The sequence below is a fragment of the Vanellus vanellus genome (assembly GCF_965231255.1).
Source record: "Vanellus vanellus genome assembly, chromosome: 9".
Classification (NCBI taxonomy): domain Eukaryota; kingdom Metazoa; phylum Chordata; class Aves; order Charadriiformes; family Charadriidae; genus Vanellus; species Vanellus vanellus.
The window spans coordinates 2,572,411-2,593,207 of NC_138914.1; the positions used below are offsets into that span (position 1 = coordinate 2,572,411).

Genomic DNA, 20,797 nt, shown 5'->3' on the forward strand with positions numbered 1-20,797 from the left:
CGCCCGTGCGCAGGAACTCATTTCCAGGCAGCGCAACGCGGGGAGGAGAGCAGGGGCTGAGCCAGCCCCAGGCCGGGGCTCGCCGTGCCTCCTGGGCACCAGCACCGTCCCTTTTGCACGGAGACACAACAGAAATAGCCAAAAATACTTGTTCAACCCTACACACGCCCCATGCATTTCAATACCTAAATCTCTGCTTAGCATCACCGAGAGGGGATAAACCTCACCGTGGGGTCATGGGAGGAGTTTCACGCAGCAGTTTGTTGCGAACTGCCCAGATCCGTTTCTGCCCCGATCCCCCCATCCCTCCCCGCCCCACCCCACCCCAGCCTGCCCAGGTTGTCCCTCGCTGGGCAAGGGCAGCTTCACCCCCTGGCATGACCCGGGGCAGCAGGACGAGCCCCCGAGCGCAGCGGGGAGAGCATCGGCTGCGAGGTGGTAATTATCAAACCAGTTACCCCAGTCCCGGGTCTGGATGCTGCTGTGCCCCGCACCAGCAGCGGGTACGGGCTGCCCTGCGTGCTGCTCGACGGGGCGGACAAGCCCACCCGTGTCACCAGAACCACCAGCCCGAGGGTGGGCAACACGTTTCAGAGGGACACAAGCGCTTCCCCCAAAAAGCCACGTTTGCACCCGGGATGCACGCAGAGTCGGGAGGCAGCCACGAGAGGAGGGAGAGACGGAGGGAGATCCACCGGGGTCCCGCAGCCCTGGGGAGGGGGGGGGGCGGGGGGGGACCCGGGGGTCTTGCCGGACCTTACCTCCACTTGTGCAGGGCGAAGCCGGGACACTGGTCCCCGCAGGTGGTGCAGGGCTGTCCCCGCTCCGGCTCCCCCGACGCCGTCAGCTGCAAACAAACCGCGGAGGTCAGCCCCGACCCCCCCTTCTGCGAGAGGGCGGGGGGGGGACGGGACAGACGATGACGGGATGTGGGGACACGCACCCGGGGTGGGGGGCACCCCCGGGGGAACGGGGGTACTGCCGGGGAAAGGGGGTACCCGCCCGGCTGGGAGAGGAGGGAGCGCTGGGGGGGCCGTGGGGGGGGGGGGCGGCGGACACCCGGAGAAAGGGGCCCTCGGGGAGGGGGTGGCGGGGGGGACAGACACACACACCCCGCAGCGGGGGCGCAGCCGGAGAGGGCGGCGGGAGGGAGCCACAGGTTGGAGCGGGGCGGAGGGTGCGCACCCCGCGGGACGGGACGGGGGCGAAGAGAGACCCACTCCCCCCACCCCCCCTCCGGGCACTCACCGACCGGCCGGAGAGCCGCTTGCGGGAACCGCGGCCGAACATGGCAGCGCCGCGCTCCGCGCAGCCCAGCGCAGCCCAACCCGAGTGCGCGGCAGCGGCCGCCCCGGTCCGCCCCCCCCCTCCCCGCCGGCGGCCGCCCCTCCGCCGCGCCGCGCTCCCGCCCCCTCACCCCGCCCCTCGGCCCGGCAGGCGCCGCCCCGGGAGGGCCCGGCCGTGGCCGTCCCCCCCCGCCCCGCCCCGGCTCGCCGCGGGCCCCCGGCTCCTACCGCCCCGCTGCGCCCCAGCGCCTGCTGTCATCACTCCGCTTCAGAGTTAACGACCCTCCCCGGGGCTGTTGTCCCGCCGCACCGGGGAGCACGGCGCTCGGCCGGCTCTGGCCGGCAGCGCAGCGCACTCCTAACGCTCCGGAGCAGGGGTGTTAATAAAAATACCCGAGCTCCGGAAAAAAGCAGAGATGGGATTGTGCAGCGCTGAAGGGGCACACGCTGAAGTTACAGCTCTGAGCTCGCTGCAGCCTTCGCTGCGCGGGGGATTTTACCGGCACAGGCAAAGGCAGGGAGCAAACTGCCCGGGTTCCTGCTGGGCTGCTCTTCCCCTCGTCACGGAGAACAGAGTTAGTTCACAAACGTGAGCAGCGTGCAGGAGAAACACAGCGACGTGAAATATATTTGCAGCCTGAGATGCTGCTGGGCTGGGAGACGAGGTACCTGTTACACCCACAGAGCTCATGGTCCTTCCAGAGCTACACGTGGGCCAGGAACGATGGGGCCAGGAGCCGTGGGGCAACCCACGCATCAGCCTGCTCTTGTCATGTATACAGTGGGCTACAAAGGCATCCCCACGGCCAACAGCCAGCCCGTACCCCGGGGGGTTTGCAATCAAACAGCACATCTGGCGCAAGGCAGAGCAAAATGACACACGGGGAGAAGGGGGAGCAGCCAACACGCTTCGCAGAGCACGGGGGTCCTCAGAAACGCGTCCCTGCTGGGGAAGGAGCAGCTTTGCCATTAGCATTTCACAGCTTCACCCCGTGGTTGTGGTTGTTCGCAGATCCTGTCATCTCCTTCCCCTCCTTCCCTGCCTCTTTGTTCCTCTGCCTTGCTGCCTCACAGCTGGTTTAAACCATAACGCTTTGATAATTATTTTTTTTTCATTTAATCAGTTCTCATTTTTGTCAATTTTTCACTTGTATCTTCATCTCCAGTAGAGGGAAATGAGGCTGGGAGACGTGTGGTTGCCTTTTGAAGAGTCTCAGGCAAAAGTTTCAGGGAGATTTTCACTCTTTCCCCCTGTAAATGTTGGTCTTCCTTAAAAAAAAAAAACACAAACAAACAAACAAAAAAACCCAAACCACCACCACCACCAACAACAACCAAACAAAAAAACCTGCCACAACCAAACCCCCCAAAATAGGGAATTTTATCATGGAGAAGTTTTTCCTTCTTTTTCACAGGCTTTCTTATGTCAGTGAGAAAATATTGATATCCCTTCCTGCTCTCTTTTTCTGTGGTTGCTATTTTTACCCTTGCAAAACCCTCCAGCTTCCCTCCATTGCTCCCTTCTGCCAAATTTCCTCATCATTTTTCTTCTCGGTTTCCCTCCCAGTTTCCAGCTCATACAGTGGTGCACGTATATGTTAGACACTCTCGGGGGAGGGGGCGATCTCTTCAGATACACACAGGTTTCATCACATGGTGGGCAACTGGTTGCAGACTGGGATTTGACCTGATATTAAAACATCCCTATAAGCTGTGTCTAATATCAGATACAGTAATAGGAAGGTGTTGAGACACTGATATCTCTAGTGAAGGTCAAGAGGATTTCAGGGAATGAGCATCGTGCAAGAGAGGGCCTGAAATTCTCCAGCATTTTTGGTGCCTTGCATAAGTTTCGGAATGTTTAAAACTCCAATTAAAACTGCTGAAATAAAAGCGTTATTGGATACAGGACTTTCAGCAAGACTCAACGTGCTGTGGGACATGCTTTAAAGGTGACCTGCAAATCCTTCTTAATTGCTTTGCTGTTGCAAGAGATGCTGTGTGCCCTCAATAACAGGGCTGGTGAGGATATCTGCTATAAGACAGCAAAAGTAAGTCAAAGTTGGAGGGTAAATTCCTCGGAGGTGTGGCTGTGCTGAATCACAGCTCCAGTCTTCTGATGAAAAGGCAAGTCCTACACGGCTTCTTAAAACAAGGCGAGTTGGTCCCCTCCCTCCGTCCCAGGCTCTCCATGGGGCCACTAAATTCGCCTGCCCCCCTGAATGGCTTGTATCCTCCTGCCCCGTTTCAGTAGATGCTGCAGACGCTGATGGGCGACTCCTCAATACACAGGCAGAAGGCAGGGAAGGCTTTGAGCATCAAGACTTGCACTCGTGTGTTTGAAAGGAGAGGGAAGATGAGGGCTCAGCCTGGGAGTGCAGAGATGCGGATAAGATGCTCACTACTGCTGCCCTGGTGTGGCTGCAGGGAGAGCTGGGGAAATCACATACACCCAGAGCCAGAAGAAAATTCAGGTACCAAAGACCCCGATGGAGTCAGGTTCTTAGTGACTCCTGGGCATCTAAACATCTCACGGCGACAGCAGTTTCCCTCTGGCCCAAGACATCCAGGGCGAGTGAAGGGCTAGTCAGGAGGACTCGATCCGCATTTTAGGGATGCTCAGATGCTGCATCTACATAAGCAGACAGCCAGGCCAGAACATCATCTCTGGGATGTGTTTTGGAAAGGGAGGGGAAACATTATCTCACTGGCCTGAACGCTCTTCTCTTTCCTCCCCCAGAAAAGCTGCCAAGAGTAAAGATCTCTCAGGAAATAAACTCCCACTCCCTTGTTCTCACCATGTTCAAAGGGGATGATGCACACATCCTGGCATGGCTGGGCGGGCAGGGGACAGCAACACAGCTCCAGCCCTACCTGTGCTACCATGAGAGGTAATTTCAAAAGGGGGTTTTATATTTTTTCGTTTTATGAACACGTAGATCTTCCTCTCCAGAGGAGACAGACTCAGCTTGGAGGTGGGGGGTGTCAGATACTGCTGTCAAATAGGCTCAGAAACAGAGACACACGGATAATATATGCCAGACAGTTTGTCTGACAAATTATTGTTTCTGCTGTCACTTAAATTGTTCCATACGTCATCTTCCCCTCCCATTTCTGTTTCAACCAAACATGCCTAGAGATGACACTTCTTCCAGCCCTTCTCATGACTAAACCAGTTTAAACCCCAGTTTTCTCTGTTCACGCACCGTGAGAAGGACCCTGCTCCCTTTTGAAGTTACGGATGGCCGAGAGGAGGGAAATGACAGAAATGGTCTTCTTTTCCTGCTCCCTGTTGTACCTGATATTACAGAAATAATTATGAATAAAATCAGGAGCTCAGGGAAAGGTAAAATACATCTCCTGCATTAGTTGCCTCTATGGGAGTAGGTGGTGCCCGGGCTGATGTGGGATCCGTGCAGGGGAGCAGCCCTGGATGCAGGGCAGGCGCTGCAGTGGCCGCAGTGGACCCAGGCTGCGCTAGCCATCATGGCTCCACAGGTCTGGTCACAAGCCCCGTGACCATCTAAAAGTCCAACATGCCCAATGCGCTATGCCTCCTGCTCACATAAAGGCACTTCTTCAAGCAAATTCAGCCTCTGGCAGCAGAAGGTGGAAAGAAGCAGCCCATGTTGCTGCAGAGCTGTTCTGCTTGCCTGGTCCCAGGGTATGTGCCCAACCTCGCGGCTCTGCCGAGTTGCACCTTGTCACATGCCCCACTGCTGCAGGTGGAGGAGCTGCCATTAGGGCTCTTGCTGTCCTGGTGACCTCCATCACCGTTGGGTCACCAGCTTGAGCAGCAGCAGCAGCAGCGGAGTCACTCGTGTCCCAGCCCAGTGGGCAGTTCTTGCCAGCCAGGCAGAGGAGCTGCAGGTCCACAGCAGTAGCTGCAACCAGCGGATGGGAAATATGGGGACAACTTGTGCCACCAAAGACCATGGAGTCTCTGCCGCAAGCTCTGGCCCAGCACCTCTGGACGGGAGTTAGCTGGCAGACACAAGGCTTCTGTGTACAGAGCCAGGAAAGCTTGCTAGTCTTTCCAGGGAAGTGTCCCCAGCTCTTCTGTCCTGCAAACCACGCCTCATGTTAGGAAATCACCTCCAAAATACCTGCAGAAAGCTCTTAGCATCCCTCCGTCAGCTCTGACACCCCTCTGCCTCCTACGGTCCAGCCCTGACTGTCAGCGCTGGGGCAGCAGTACCGCTACAGATAACACTGCAACAAGGCAGAAAGCAGCTCTCGTTGTGTCGGCTGGACCCATACGTTTCTCCCCTCTGCGATGTCAAGGTGAATTTGGCTGTTACAGAGTCAGTCCCCTCGTGCTTCCTCCTGCCAGCAGCCCGTGCAGGTGAATTACAACTCCGCATGATCCTGTCGCCATCTAGTACCCCGAAGGTAACAAACGTCTGACTGTTATTAGGCAGTTATTGTCTGAAGCCTTTCAACAACAAAAGGAGGGCTTCAAAAATGCCTCTAAGAGCCACAGCTGCTGAAGGAGCGTGCTGGGGACCAGGCAGCTATTTTACTGCATGGTTCTTCCACCAAGCCTCCTCCTTCCTGGGTAAACGTGCCCTCATGAGGGTCTTTTAGGAGGGAAACAATTCAGAGTTTCCGCTCATTCCGGCTTCGAGATTTGTAATTACTGCAGGCAGAAAAGACTGTGCATAAACCCCAGTTTGAGGTGGGGATATGGAATTTCAATCTGTGCTGTGCATAACAGGAACCCAGGCCGGGATGAATCATGCTATGTTACTTCAGTTTTAAATTTTTTTTGCACTGCGTAGGTTTTTCTAGGGCATATTCCATCAGGCACATACCGGTCGAATTCACTTTGAACATTTATTACACTGTTAGTCTGCGGTACACACACTTCAGTTGTCAGAAACAGTAACAAAGTGGGTTTAGCAACTTAACAAAACCCTTCCATCATTTCTGCAGATCGCTGTACATTTTCCAAGTGCTCTTTATCACAGCCATTTGACTACTATTTTTTTGTTAGATTTGTCAGTTCCGAGGTATTTTGATTAAAGCCGCACTGCGTAATTTCACCTTTTTTCCTTCATCAATACAGTAATTTGTAAATATCCCAAGATTATTTCTTTTTGGTCCTCCCACCCAGGAATGCAAATGGCCATTATGTACTCCCCAAGGTATCTCCAAATAACCCTTCTCCTTTTAACCTTAGGATTTTATTGTGTTAGTTGCTAGGTAACTGAGTAAGATTTATAGCCATCTATTGTTAATTTTGAAGGCGGTCTTCAATTTCCCCGTAAATAGCATTTGGGAGTTGGAGTCCACACCAATAAAAACTTGCAGCCTAGTCCCGCTCTGTGGAGAGCAGCACCTGCTATGAAATGCAGAGCCAAGTGGGTAAATAAAGCTTATCCCCCCCCTCCCCCCCAAAAAAAGGCCCCAGCCCCTCTATAACTGGGCAGGCTGAGCACTCCTGGGGTGCTGGGGGGACCCCGGGCTCCCCCAGCCTCTGGTTCCAGTGCAGCGGTGTACCAGCACTGGGATGCGGGCTGTGCCGGGCGCTGAGAGCATCCCGATTGCCGCCCCGCTCCCCTCCCTCCTGCTCCTCTTCCAGGCCCCCTCCTCGTCCTTGCAGGCTGTTACCCGCTCCCCGAAATGACAGGGCTGCAGCTTTTTCCCAGAACTGGATTTCTTCGCTGTCAGGCTCAAGACTCCCCAGGCGCAGCCCTACCTCGCCTCTCCTTGAGGGGAGGTGGGTGGTAGATGGCCCCGGTTCATGCAGTTCCTTAATGCTTCGCAATTTGAGGCTAAACAAAGCAATCAAGTGGGGCTCTGCCAATTTGCACAAAACCTCCCTGCGCTATAGCAACAAGTAATTTTCTACTACCCCTCCCTCACTCCCTCGAGCTTTCTTGCGATCCAGCAGAATTATTTGCTTTACGCTGTAAATCCGCACTCCTTCCATGCTACTTTTACTTTTCAGAACCATTCCTGAAAATAAGAAAAAACCCAAACCTCTGTGGGGTGATTCGCAGAGACGCAAGTGTCGGCAGCCGAGGCAGGAGGTGAGCTGTCGGGACTGAAGCCATCCGGCCCTGGAAGCATCACAGATGTTGTTCTGTCCCTCACATTAATTATGCATTTGCCACCCTACAGGTGGGAAAGGTCCTTTTATTTATTTTTTTTTAAAGCTGCTTTATTGTCTCTTCTCATTAGGGGAAAAGAAAATTGCCTTTTTCTTCCCGTTTCACAGGATTGAAACCTGCTGATAAATAGGCGAGTGAGATACCCGAGAAAAGCAGACTGCCAGTGGTTGTGGCGGGGCGGCAGCTCAAATCAGGCAGAAGGTAGGTAGGGAAAATTCAGAAAACTCTGGCTATGGTCCCTAAGATGCCAGAAATGGTTTCTCTTCTGGCCATGAATTTTTCAGGTTTTACATTTGTGCTGTTTTCGCCTCCTGGAAATACCTGTTCTTTGGCCAAGGCAAACAGCCCAGGACCTACTTGCTGTCTAAAGCTTCCCATACTCCCGATTTAAATGCTTCCGTACATTTAGGCTCTTGAAAGGCTCAGGCCATTGGGAATGATCAAATGGGAAAAAGCCATTTCTGAAATCTGGATGCAAGTCATATCTGGGAAGCTTCACCTGCCACTTGCACAACGTGGAGGAAAGCTGACGAAGAGGAGGGTGTTATCAGATTACCTCGGGCACCTCGGGAAGGCAGCCTCTCCCGCGGCGGGCGTGCAGCTCCCAGGGGTTATTCCAGGCGAGCTACGCACCAGCACAAGGCACACCCGCTGCCTTTTCCATCTAGGGCGGGATGAAGCTGTAGACGATGACAGGAGCTGTTGGAAGGACTTTAAGACACCCCGCTTTGTGCAATCCCATGAGCAGAATTTGGGAACATCTCTAAAAAAAGTGGTCGGAGAGGCAGCATCTCTACATTGGGGTTGTTCAGCCTGGAGAAAAGGAGGCTGAGGGGAGACCTTATTGCTCCCTACAGCTCCCTGAAAGGAGGGGGTAGCGAGGGGGGGGTCGGTCTCTTCGCCCAAGGAACAGGCGATAGGACAAGAGAAAGTGGCCTCAACTTGCACCAGGGGAGGTTTAAATTGAATATTAGGAAAAATTCCTTCACCAAAAGGCTTATCAAGCGTTGGAGCAGGCTGCCCGGGGAAGCGGTTGTGCCGCCATCCCCGGAGGTGTTTAAAAGACGCGTAGATGTGGCATTTAGGGACACGGTTTAGTGGGAACTTGGCGGTGCTGGGTTAACGGTTGGACTTGGTGATCTTAAAGGTCTCTTCCAACCAAAATGATTCTCTGATTCTATTCCATGATTTGCCCCACCGGGATGGGGACAGAAGCTCAAGCGGGAGTCAGCAGAGAGCTCTGGTGTAATGCCCTTGGCTGAGGTTTCCTGAGATCATCTGTGCCGCTGACCCGGGTGGATTGTCCCCCCAGCCACCTGGCTTTGAAGACACCTGGTCTGCCCAGGGATCCCCCGGGAAGAGAGCAGTGAAGGAGAGAGGAAGACGGCAAAGTCTTCCAGCAGCTGAGCCCCAGCGCGGGCGGGAAGAGAGGCCGCTGGCTTCTTCTGCTCTCCCGAGGCGTAGACTCGCCGTGCTATTCCCTGCCGCTGCCAGGAAGCAAACCTCCGCGGGGGCCGCTGGACTACACCTCCTTCCAGCAGCTTGGCCCCCGCCATACGCGGTTAATTTGCCGGTTCAGCTAATGCGGGTGCGTTTCGTCCGTAGCCGCGCTTTCTCAAGCAGGGCCAGATTGCCACCCGTGGGTACGCGTTTGTTCGAGCCAAGCTCCGGCGAGGCGCCGGCCCCGGGGGCAAGTGCACCGCTGCATGCTCCCGACACCGCAAATCCGGCCCCTGCTCCAAAGGGCCGCTCCAACCTGAGACCTGCAGCTGAGACAGCTTCATCCCAAGCCATGCACGAGGCCAGAGCTCCAGCCTCTGGCAGCAGCTGGTACCTGCTCGCATCCTTTGCTGCAGGCGGCTTCGCTCACGTCTGCCGGGGGAATTACGCGGGCATGGGAGAGAATAAGTGCCCCGCTCATATTTGCCAGTCGCCAAGACCTTTATCGCGGGTCTAACCTGGGCGCGTTTGCTCTTGCCGGTTCGCAGGGAGCCATCCCCGCTTTGCCCGCTACCCTGAGCCGGAGCAATTAAAGCATTTCACAGCACATACTCCTTTCTGCGTGGGGGTGGGGGCAGGCGGGCTGTAAGCCGTGAATAGCTTCAAAGAGAAAGGTCAGCAAGGCAGCGAGGATGGATTAGTAAAGGACAATGCCACAAAGACCTGATTAATTTAATTGCTCGCCTGAAATGTAGTCACAGATTAAAGAAGGATGAAGAAATTATAAGCATCTGAATGGAGCCAAGAAATGATTTTAAGGGAGAAAATAGGCAGAGCCCTGCCTCCCCCTGCACCCTCTGCCCTGCGTACAAAGGGGTTTGTATTCCGGGATTCCTCCAGACTTCTGGCTCTTCTCCTCACGCTGTCTTCTCAGAGACGGAGACACCGACTACCAACAAATGTTTAAGTAGCCGCAGCTTGATATCACTGCCGGCGGCTCAGATCCAGCAGGAGCATTAAGGCTCGGCATGTGCCTGAGCCTGCGAGGAGATGTAATGTGGAAACCATTTGGGCTCTTATACTCCCAGCAGAACTGAGCTTTTCCTGGTGGAACTGGGTTGATGTGCATGGCCTCAGCCTCTGCGCTTCATATCCAACCACTGCCTCGAAGGACCCGAATCAACTCCACAAAGAAGTGTATTTCTACTTTCCCTCGGCTTAAAATGGTACCTACATCAGATGTGCCTACTGTGCTTACAGTCAACACATCATGTCTCCAAACACTTCAGAAATAATATTTATAACTAGAGAGAGGCAGAAGTCATTTCATGGAAAATTTCACAGGTTTGTTGTGGCGTTTTTGTTTGTTTGTTTGGTTGTTTTTTTTTTTTTTTTAATTGGAACAAACAAACCAAAAAACCTCCAGGAAATAAAGTATAAAAAGCATATGGGTTAGGTCAAAACACTATTGTCTTCTCGCTTTGATTTTTCAAAAACTGTGCCTTATGTTTGGTAATATAAAATAGCTGAAAAATTAAGCCAACTTTGAAGTGGAAACTCAGACTCTTCTGCGAAGGCCAAAAATAACTCTTTAGCATTCTTCACCTCGCTATTGCAAAGAGAGGTTAGAAACTCGTCAACTAAAGCTGCTTCTGGAAGGCTACAATTCTGATCGCCTGCATTACTCCAGTGCAGGCAAAAATACTCGGAAAACACTGGAGTGAGACTGACAGGCACCGCTTCTGCCCATCGGCTCCTTCCTCCTGCACAATGCAAGAGGTGCCTCCAGGAATTTGTACTGCAAAGGGACTCATCCCCTCCCGCTAAATGACCAACAGCTACTAAGGTTAGTGACTTCTGGGTGAACTCGAATATATTTTTTAAAAAGACTTGATTTGAAGAGTCCTTCATTTGAAGAGTTCAAGCGATGGGCGAACTTACCACGTAGGCTGAGCTGCTTCAGCTGTTAAGGACTCCTGAGTTGGGTTGAATTTCTGTGCCTTTGCCTGGCAGACGGGAGAACTGTCTCGCCTCAACGCTGTTCCCCCGGTAGAAACGTTTTCTCTAAGTCAGCCCACAATTGTCTGTTTGGGAAGAGGAGTGGTGTTGGAAAGACCCACTAGACCAGGTCTGGAAGTGCCTCAGTGGAAGACGATTGTCTTTCAAGTCCAGACTGCCCTCCTTGGTCTTTTCTGCCTCTCCCCATTTTTCAATACGATTTTCAAAGCATGGCTATGCGGGAGAAGAAGGTTTTCTAGCAAATGTCCTGATTTAAGACTATCTCCTTGAGACGTGAGTTTTCAACAAAATGCCTTTTATTTTTCTATAGAGGAAAAAATGCCCATTATTTGGGCAGAAGAGAACACTGAAGAGATGAAGCAATCACCTCTGTCTCTGGAGCAATTAGTCCTGATGTGCTGTACAACGAGGCTGAAGAAGAGCGCTGTAATTTCCGTAGAATAACTGGACCTAAGCATCAAAAGTGTTAAAATGACCCTTTCGTTTTACAGGGCTGGAAGGCTAAATAGGATTCAGGAGCTGTGCACCAACCCCCTCTTGCCTTAATTCCGCAGCAGCCCACATTCAGTGTCTTTGTAATCATTTATTAAGGATAAATGATAGAAAGGAAAGACACCTTTAAGATATTGGCCATTTAAACTAAGAATCAAGCTTTTGAAATACTGCAGGTTCTGTTTTCTGCATCTGACAGCATGAGAAAGTTATCCTCTCTCCTTTTGGATTAAAAACACAGAAGCTGGAAAAGGCCGGAGCTGCCAGCGCTGAGAGACCTGCTGCATTTTCCGAGGCAAAGCAAGAGGAAGGTACAAGGGAGGTGTCGTGGTAGTTGTTAGAAGAGGCCCAGCTAAGAAGCGAAGTTACTGAACAAAATTGGGTCTGTTTTACCTCAAACCAGGACAGGAGGACAGAAGAATGCCACTTCTTCACTCTTCCCTGCAGCCTCTGGGGCAGGGGCGATGTAAGACTGGCTGCAGTTTGTCACCTGGTTGCCCTCCTGGGAGCCGGTCCCCACGTTTGCTTCCTTTTAACCCAAATTTCTTCTACCTGAATTGTCTTGTATATTTGATACTATTTTTTCAAACTTAGAAAAGTCAATTTTTACTTTTTTTTCACCCCAGATTTCTTTAAATAGCCCTGCGAGCTGTGTGGACCAGGTCCAGTATCCCAGCTCATCCTCCACAAACATTTGCAAAATGAACCGTTTGGGTCCCTTATCGTCCCATGGCAGGGACGTCCCTGGTGCGTGGATGGCAGCACCAGCCGGTCACCGGGCACATCCGAGTAGTGCACGGGGCACCTCTGAGATGCGCTTGTGTATGTTTTGTACCTTGGGGCACTCCTCTCCCGGACAGAAATTGGGGAGCATCAGTCCATCCGACCGGCAGGACATGAGTGGACGGCCATGGCCATTCTCCCAGATGGTCCCTGGTCCACAGACTCCAACGTGGGCTTGGAGCAGGGCTCCACATAAACAACATTATTATTGCCTTCCCTCGTTCCTTTTGCATGGGACAATCAAACAAGGAACCCAAAGCTTGGAAATAAACACCAGCACAGAAAGGAATGTTTACCATTCACTGTATTATTCCCTTGTGTACAAAGTATTTTGCCTCTATAATAGCACACAGGTATTGAAATACGATGGCAAATGCAGAAAGACCGTACAGACATGTCTTACAGGTCTTTTCATTTCCTTTTGAGTATAAGCAGAAAGAAAAGAAACACTGTACAGGAAAGTGCTTGCAAAAAAACCCCTAGTTTGTAGAAAAATAATGGCATTGATATACAAAACCCAGAGTTGTTTCCTGAACAAGAAATGTCTAATGTCTCTGGTCCTCAAAGTCTGTTCCTATTTAACGAAGCCCATTAATGAACCACAGGATCAGTGCTCTATCATTTTTTTCCCTTATAGTTTATTTAATATTTTTTTTTTAGGTTTCTCTTTCTCTGTTAATAGCTGCTACGAAACTATATGGTAGAAATGAATGTGTACAGGTCAAAATAATATTTCTTTTTATAAATAGCCATTCACTTCATTAGAGAAAATATAATAAGCCTGTATTTTCTAAGCACCACTGTTTCTTTCTAAAGTTCATAGTGCAATTTTCCCTTTTCCCCTACAGAAGTTATACATAAGCAATTATCATTAAAAAAAATCACTATTCCACTACTACTCCTTTCCCTTTTTCCTCTTTCTCTTTCCCTTTTTCCCTTTCCCTTTCCCTTTCCCCCTTTCCCTTTGTCCCTTTTCTTTTCTTTCACCTTTGAAATGGTATTTTTGGCATTTGTCTCCGAACGGTAGAATTTATTAGTTATGCATAGACATACAACGTAGGTGAAAAAACAGTCTGTCTAAGATACGATCACATCTACTTATGCGCTATTAAGCCAAAAAACAAACCCCCAAATTATGGGTAAGAGCCTCATTCTTTCCTCTAAGTCTGAAGAGCAGCAGAGGCACACGCAGAATAAGTGCAGAGCACCGGTTCTTGAGCTGCGGGGCTGTAAGACAGCCCTGCTCGCCCGCGAGAGGTCTCCCAGCTGGGGGGAGCGGGTCGATCCCCCACTGTCAGCCTGACGGGTTTCCCTCTGAAGGCTGAACAACAGCCCGGCGCAGGCACGGGTTATGAATCCGGGGATCGGGTCCTTTATCACTATTGATCCGCCTGTTTTGAAACCGATTACACAGCCTTTGGGGAGACTCACACAAGATCCTGAGGTTGCGTTTGTTAACTATTGGCATCCAAAATTGCGAGACTTATCTGCAAGACTTTAGTTTTCCAAACTGCAGGCAATTTTGTGCTGAAAAGCATCCTTTCCTTGTACTTTGTGCTCCCGGCTGCCCCGGTATGTAAGGCGAAAGGGCAGCGTCTTCCTATCGCTAAGTAAAATTGCGGAGAAAGAGATAAGGGTCATAGTCATAGACTACAAAAATAATCTGGTCACATCACCCCCGTTCGACGTGCTACGAAGCTCTGCCAAGACATGGCGTGGCACAAGCGGTGGGCTATGTACAGGCGGGGGCCATCGCACAGCCGCGTTCGGCGCCTATGGGAGACGTCTCCTAATTTATATTTAAAGAAAAAAAAAAAAATACAGCGCTAAAGGTCTGGTTGTACGCGGGCTGGCGGATGGGCAAGGAGCGCAGATGCCTTACCAGGAAGATCTGAAGCAACACAGAAGTAGGCGTAAAGCAGCCTGTTTTTGAAGGGGGGGGTGGGGGGGTGGGCAGCGTTATCCGTAAGTACAGAGCGATCTTGTTGAGATGAGGCAGAGCCGGCGCTGAAGCCTCCCTTTGCAGATGGTCTGCGAGCGAGTAGGAAGCCGGGGAAACGCTGCAGGTGCCCGCAGTGGAGTCCCCCAGCCAAGAGGAAGGGGCGGCTTGGCTGGGCGTGCTGTCCCCCGTCCCCTGCCGCAGCCCCCCGCGGTCCGATAGCACGGCAGGGGATGCTTTCGGCTTGGCGTTAGGATTTCGTGACAACGGCGCCGTAAGAAACTGCAGCGCTTCTCAGCGCGCAGCCCAGGGAAACATATGGCCTGATGAGCCTGCCTGGGATGAGTTAATACCCCGCTTCCAGATGGAGCCAGGAAGCACGGTGGCACATGCAATCAGAAGACAAATATGTGGGTTTTTTTTAAAAAAAAGTGAGTTCACTTCAGAGCCCTACAGAAAAAAAAAAAAAAGGGGGCTGGAGCTGAAGATTCATCTGCAGGAATTTTGCTAGACCTGGGGTAAATCTTAATTCATTCGAATCGCCTGACAATTTTTTCTGCTTTCTTCCCTTTTTCACTGATAAAGGCACCGGATTAACTAAAACTACAGAGCATTAATAAATACCATGTTAGCACCAAACCAGTGCTTTTAGCACTGGCCACAGAGGTCATGTGAAATTCAAAACATACCTAAAAGATAAAGATTGCTAATGCAACTAGCACTGTATTCACTGTCACGTTTTCCTTGAGTGCTGTCGGCCTAATCCCTAAAATAAAATTTAAGCACATTTTGTCTATTTTCCTTACATAAAGACAGATTGAAATGCCAAAAATACCCCTATGCAGATTGTGTAGCACCGTAGAGGGCCAAAGCAGCCCGTAACTGAAGGAAAATTACTGATTGAAAGTAAACAACTGAATACAGTGACAATAAAGTATCACTTGTCATAATGCTACATATAATGTAGAGTACGCAAAAATGCAGTGGTTTGACTGCAGGATTTAACAATAAAAAATAAAAACAGTAAAAGCAGCCTTAATATAATGATTTTACGTACAAAAATATTAAATCAAAATAAATAATTCCAAACATAAATATTATACTGTACATTAAGAATATGCGATCTATATACACACATAAACAGATAAAAAAGTGGAAGGCAGAGGTATTGCATCGCTATCCTTCATCCGTCTCCTCTCCGCTGGCCGCTCTCCCAGAACCTGGAAAACACAGACAATGTGCACATTAGAGTCTGATCATCATCTTCGCCTCTGAAACCTGTAACTGGAGAGATGGGCACGAGAGCGGAGCCAAAGCGGGTACCAGCGAGGTGGGAAGCGCCTTTCCAGTTGACAGCGTTATACCCGTAAGGGTTACTGGGGGAAGCGAGGACTGGGAGCCCAGCATCCCATCGCTCCCCGGATGCTGCGTGGGGTGGGTGGTCGTCACCGATGCACTCAATGCACGAGTGCTTTTGCAAGCGTGGCCTGATGTGCTCCTGCAGGATGTTTTTGGGAAGATTTCCCGTCACGCAGAAGCAGCTGGGAACTCACCATCGCTATAACACCTGAACATCGAGGCCTGTTCCAGATGATGGAGTACACTTCCCACAGTAGCCGCCGCATTTTCCTACTACTTTGGTACCATCCTGCAGGCAAAATCAGAAATAACATCTCACGTAAGGGCTCGGGAACTCTCTGCTGTGAAAGGGCCAGATCCGGGATATTCTAGCCAGGGGTTTTAATAGAAAACCTCTTGGAAGGAAAACAAATTATGCCTAAATCAATCTACAAAATCCCCATTACATTTAAACGTATGCAAATGTAATTCCCTTTAGTGCTATCAGATCAGATGGTGAACACAAATAAGAAAGGGTAGTTGTGATTTGTTCCATTGAGAGATGCCCAAGGAGAAGGCCATTTGGAGGGGTATCTCAAGGGTATTTGCTTTCTCCAATTTGCCCCACAGTGAATAACTGTAACGAGCGGAAAACTTGGCTCACGCAAGAGCAAAACCCCATCTAGACAATAACAGCTCCTCAGCTGTGCTGGAGCACGTGAAGGGCACAGGAAGGATATTCGTAGGCAGTACCAAGAAACATCCATTTGGAAGGGAAAGGCCTGGAGTGGCTCCAGAGCCGAGAGGAGAGGGAAAGCGATGGAGTGAGGCTATGCCACTTGCTAAAGTGCCGCCCCTCCTCAGCTCTGCATTTCCACAGCCAGAAGAGACACAGGAAGACACGGAGTGGTCCTGGGGTGGGCCCGGTCTCCAGGAGAGCCCAGCGAGCGTGGTGCAGCTCCAGTCTTGGCTCGAGAGATTAATGCCTCCATCCGGCCTTCCTTCTCCCACCTCTGCAGAGTCCTTCTCCTCTTGGTCATTACAATGGACAGACAGTCCTTGAGGGGAATTCAACCCTCAATTACCAGAAAATTGGACTGAAGTGCGGGACAAGCTTGCACAAAGCATTTATTTTTAAACGAGCTCCATCCTGCCCTTGACACTATTGATCTGTGATTGCAGCAGGCTGCTATCATCTCTTCTCACTATGCCTTTCTTTCTTCTGCTCCTGCAGGCAATTACCCCCTTGGAACAGCCCTTGACAGATGGCACCGGGTGATGGAGGTAGGAGTTGTCCCTTAGACCCCTTGTCCCTTAAAGTTTGTTTTAATTCTGCCAGCCATGATGGTGTCTGCTCTCCTCAACCCCAAAGTTGGCTGCCCGGGCTTCTCCTTTCTGAAGGGGAGAAGAGCAGCAAAGCACTTTCCAGAACTAACACAGGGGGGCTGTGCTGGTCCTCTTCTACCTGTACTGAAGGATGCTTTGCTGCAGCATGGTGGGACCAGTGGCATTTAATTCTCCTTTAAGGGCCCCAGCACTGATGAGGCTCACGGGCTCAAGGGGTTCCCCAGAGCCAGGGGGACTGAAAGCGGTACAGGAGAGGATATTTTGCAAGTTGGTTTTTGTCAACTGATTATGGTCACCTCCTTTGGGGAGTTTTAACAGGGGCAATCCGGATGACTCATGTGAAGTAACAGCCAAAAATGCGATCCTGCGTTTCTCCAACTTCGGAACAGGACACAGGAGCAACGGGGCGAAGGCACGCAGCGGCAGAGGGGTTAATGGGCAGGCACATTAAGCCGTATAAGTTCAAATTTGGTTGTGGAGTGATTTTGAAGGCCTGCCTGGCTTACCCGGAGGCCGCGGGGTCAGCAGAGCCACGGGCAGCCGCAGGGGACGGTGCCCCGGGGCGCAGCGAGCCGTGGGGCAGCCCCGGCCCACCGCAGCGCGGCTGACTTGGGTCTCTCCCACGGAGATAAACCCAGACCATTGCAAAGGTCCATGTCCTCCACACTTTTATCAGCCACGTTTTGGGAACAACTGCCGCGCGGGGCACGCTCGCCTGGCACCCAGGCCCTCTCCGGCAGGCCGAGGCCTGCTCTGTAGCTCCGACCCCACGCGCCCCGGTCCTGCCTGCCCTGTCATCCACGCTCCATGCCGGACACCTTGGACAACTAATTAAAGAGATGTCTGCCCCACAGCACGCAGCATTTTCAGCTTCACGGTTAAGCAGGCTCACTAATTAATTGCAATAACTCACACCAAGTTAAACCTGCGAGCCCCCACCCCCCCCCTACGATTATGGGCAACGCTTCATTTCCGATGTCAGATGTTTGATTTTTGTTAGTCTCTACTTGGAAGATGTCGCCACGAAAGACAACAATTAGAAACTTCTCATGAGCAAGTACAACCGTAATTAAAATTACAACTTACTGGGGATTTTTGAATTTCCGACACTGCGTAATTCCCTTGCGAGAGCCACTTTGCCGTTCCCGTTAAGGACAGGCCTGTCCCATAAAGGTCTACGCTGAAGCGACCCTAAAAAACAAGCAGAGGAGCTCGGTTACCCCGAAACGCCGTGCTTTTGCCACCGTGTCACCTTCCTAACAGGATCTTGCCGACAACGTTCTCAATTTTTTCCACCGCTCTGAGAGTGATTAGCACATATTGTACAAATCACAGCATGTCTCGGGTTAGGAATTTCCTCCTCGCTGGTGGCTGCAGGGAAGGAGGGGCTTTATCTTGGGTTTCCACTGCTTTTTCTCGGTTTTACACTGCTTTTTCGTGGTTTGCCGGCTGAGGGCATTCTTGGCTTTTCCATGGCAAACTGCGGAGCCTGATGTGCTCCAGCAGCTGCTGGGAGAGGTACCCCAGGGATGCACTGCAGCTGCTCTCGCTGCTCCCTCCTCAACTGGAGAGGGCACACTTGTCCTTATTTTCCTTATTTTCCACTGGGCGCTTTTTTTTTTTTTAAAAAAAAAAACAGACTTCAGTAAAATCAACTCTTTCATTTGTTTATTTCTTAAAAACGCCCTTCACTTCATTCCAACCTCTCTCAAAATGCACAACATGGATGGAAAATGAAGGGCTACGCCTGCATCCAACGCAGATGCCTCCAGCCTTCCCCTTACCCCCGCGGCAGACCCCCAGCCCTGCCCGTTTCTGGACCCAAGGAGGGATTCTTCGGCCACGTGCCCGGGCTGACCCGCAGCCCAGCAGAGCCGTGCGGTACCAGATGGCTGTTAGCTTTGCTGCCTGCGCTTGCTGCCTTGGGAATGTTGATTTTCTGCAAGGAGCACACTGTCTGGGTCAGGTGGATGGATATTAACATTCATGAGCCTTCCTGAGGTAAGAAGTCAATCCCTAAGCCGCTGAGCTGTGCGGAAAAGTGTCAGCTCTGAAAGTAGGGAGGGAAGGAGATGGAAAGGTTTGCCCTCTGCCGTCTGCTGCTGCAACTTCCTCCTTAATGCCCTTTGCAAGTAAGGTCCACCCAGTACCTTGGACTATCCAAACATATCAATTATCATCCCCCAGCTCCACAAAAACTAGGTGTGCTGGGGACACAGAGCAAGCCACCTGTAGCACAGTGTTAATTAGTTTCCTAGAGACTTTCAGGAAGGCATATTTCTTCCAAGCAAATAGGCTAGATGTCCTGCATCACCTCCCAAAGCTACTGAAGATGTGACTTAGCCTGTGCTCAGCTCTATGCTTTCGTGGCCAGGCACCTCGCAGCGCTGGGCCAGGCTGGATTTGCCCCAATGTGCAGGCACCGTCTTCATTTCATCAGCGTCTTCCCAGCCCTGAAGTGGAGTGAGTGGTGGCAGGGCACGGGGATGGTGGGGCAGCAGCTGGCAGGTTCCACCGTGGTCTCTGATGGCTGGGCTCCATCGGTCTGGTGGCAGAAACCCGACCTGGTCCTGCCCTGCAAAGGCTGTCCCCCCTCTCCTTCTTGGGCATCTCCCCCCTGAGCTGGCGTGGCAGGAGTCCTGCTGTCTGTCTGCTGCCTTCTCCGCCCAGAGGGGTTCTCTCACCCATCTTGCACCCCCACAAGGAGCAGTTGCAGCGGATACGCGGCTGCGGAGCACAGAGGCAGGGTCCCAGGGCATCCCGATGGCCTGATGCAGCCCAGCATTTCCACCATCCCTGCCACGGACCGATCCCCCTACCCTTCAACTGCCCCCCAACCGAACCCCCTGCCCTTCAAGGGCATGCAAAGTCCAGCCCTTCTCCCACAGCTTAATTCTTCTTCCTTTTCTCCTTTACTGTCGACTGTCTGAGGCCCCGAGGAGTGTCCCTTAGTCAGTCCTGACACGGGTCTGATAAAAAGCTGGCATTTTCCCATATGGAAAATGGAGAGTCCTTTCTGCACGGACAAAAAGAAAAGTTTCCGACCGCTGAGATGAGAATGTGACACTCATTGGAGTTGGGCTGATGTGATCAGCAGTAATTAATAGAGGGCCTGAACATAACAAACGGCACCAATTCCTATGAAATGCTATTGTCAAATACCTGCGGGCATTTGGCTGCGCTGTAGCAGTCCCCAGCGGTGGCGTAAGGAACAGGTCGTCCATCATGTGTCTGTGCGAACTGTAAATCGGTCGCTGTGGAGAAGAGTTGGTGAATAACGCGGAAAGAAAGATGCAGGGAGAGAGACAAAATAAATGTAAACATACTCCGCTAGTGTTTAAATTCACTAAAGCTGGTTTCATACATTAATCTTGAGAGTCAAAACCTCATCTGTTGGATTTTTAATATAAAATCCCCAATTCATCCCACATGTGACTCTCAGTATGTGAGCACTGAATTTAACAGGGCGCTCACACGCTCAACATTTACAGCTCGGTACATTGGTGATTTAGGGCCTAGGTATAAATCACAACAAAACTCGAACCCACGGGTTTTATTTCTCTATCAGAAAACGCCCCACTTCCAGGAACGCCACGGGACCTCCTAAATCCCCCTTTTAAAAAAAGGCAAACAACCACCTCTGTGCTCTCCTGGCTGCCCAGCCCAGGGGTCGGGGTTTCAAAGGCAATCAGGATATTTTGCTCTGGAGGGATCTGAAGTACCCAAGGCTCATTTAGATGGGGATGTGAGATAGCTCCAACCTACCAACGGAGGTAGGTGCCCAGCTCCTTTTGAAATTCAAAGGGAGCTGGTATCAAATTCCCCGAGGGTAGTTCCTTTGGGAGCTTTACCTAGGAGCTTTTACAGACTATTAGTAGCTTTTTGCAGATTGATAGACTGGGAGGAATCATGGCTTGAAAATTAAGTGATAAAAAATGCTATCAGATAAAGAGGCATTTTACAAGGAAGGATTTTGATTTGCTAAAAAAATCTCTGCTATTTACTGCATGACCCCCCAACAATATGCTGTGTTTGTA

General features: G+C 51.3%; 2 protein-coding genes across 2 annotated transcripts in view; both read right to left on the bottom strand.

Annotated features, from left to right (window-relative positions):
* PRICKLE2 (prickle planar cell polarity protein 2) overlaps positions 1-1,290 on the bottom strand; it is a gene marked incomplete at its 5' end in the record, with an annotated part of 110,459 nt that extends 109,169 nt beyond the window's left edge. Inside the window, 2 exons of the mRNA XM_082487976.1 lie at positions 762-847; positions 1,249-1,290. Coding sequence (XP_082344102.1) covers positions 762-847; positions 1,249-1,290 — 128 coding nt within the window. The remainder of the gene's footprint in view (positions 1-761; positions 848-1,248) is intronic.
* A 13,817-nt stretch (positions 1,291-15,107) lies between these two features.
* The window catches only part of ADAMTS9 (ADAM metallopeptidase with thrombospondin type 1 motif 9), an 85,142-nt gene continuing 79,452 nt past the window's right edge, over positions 15,108-20,797 (bottom strand). The window contains 4 exon segments of the mRNA XM_082487998.1: positions 15,108-15,295; positions 15,629-15,723; positions 17,847-17,951; positions 19,923-20,014. Coding sequence (XP_082344124.1) covers positions 15,634-15,723; positions 17,847-17,951; positions 19,923-20,014 — 287 coding nt within the window. The 3' untranslated portion in view covers positions 15,108-15,295; positions 15,629-15,633.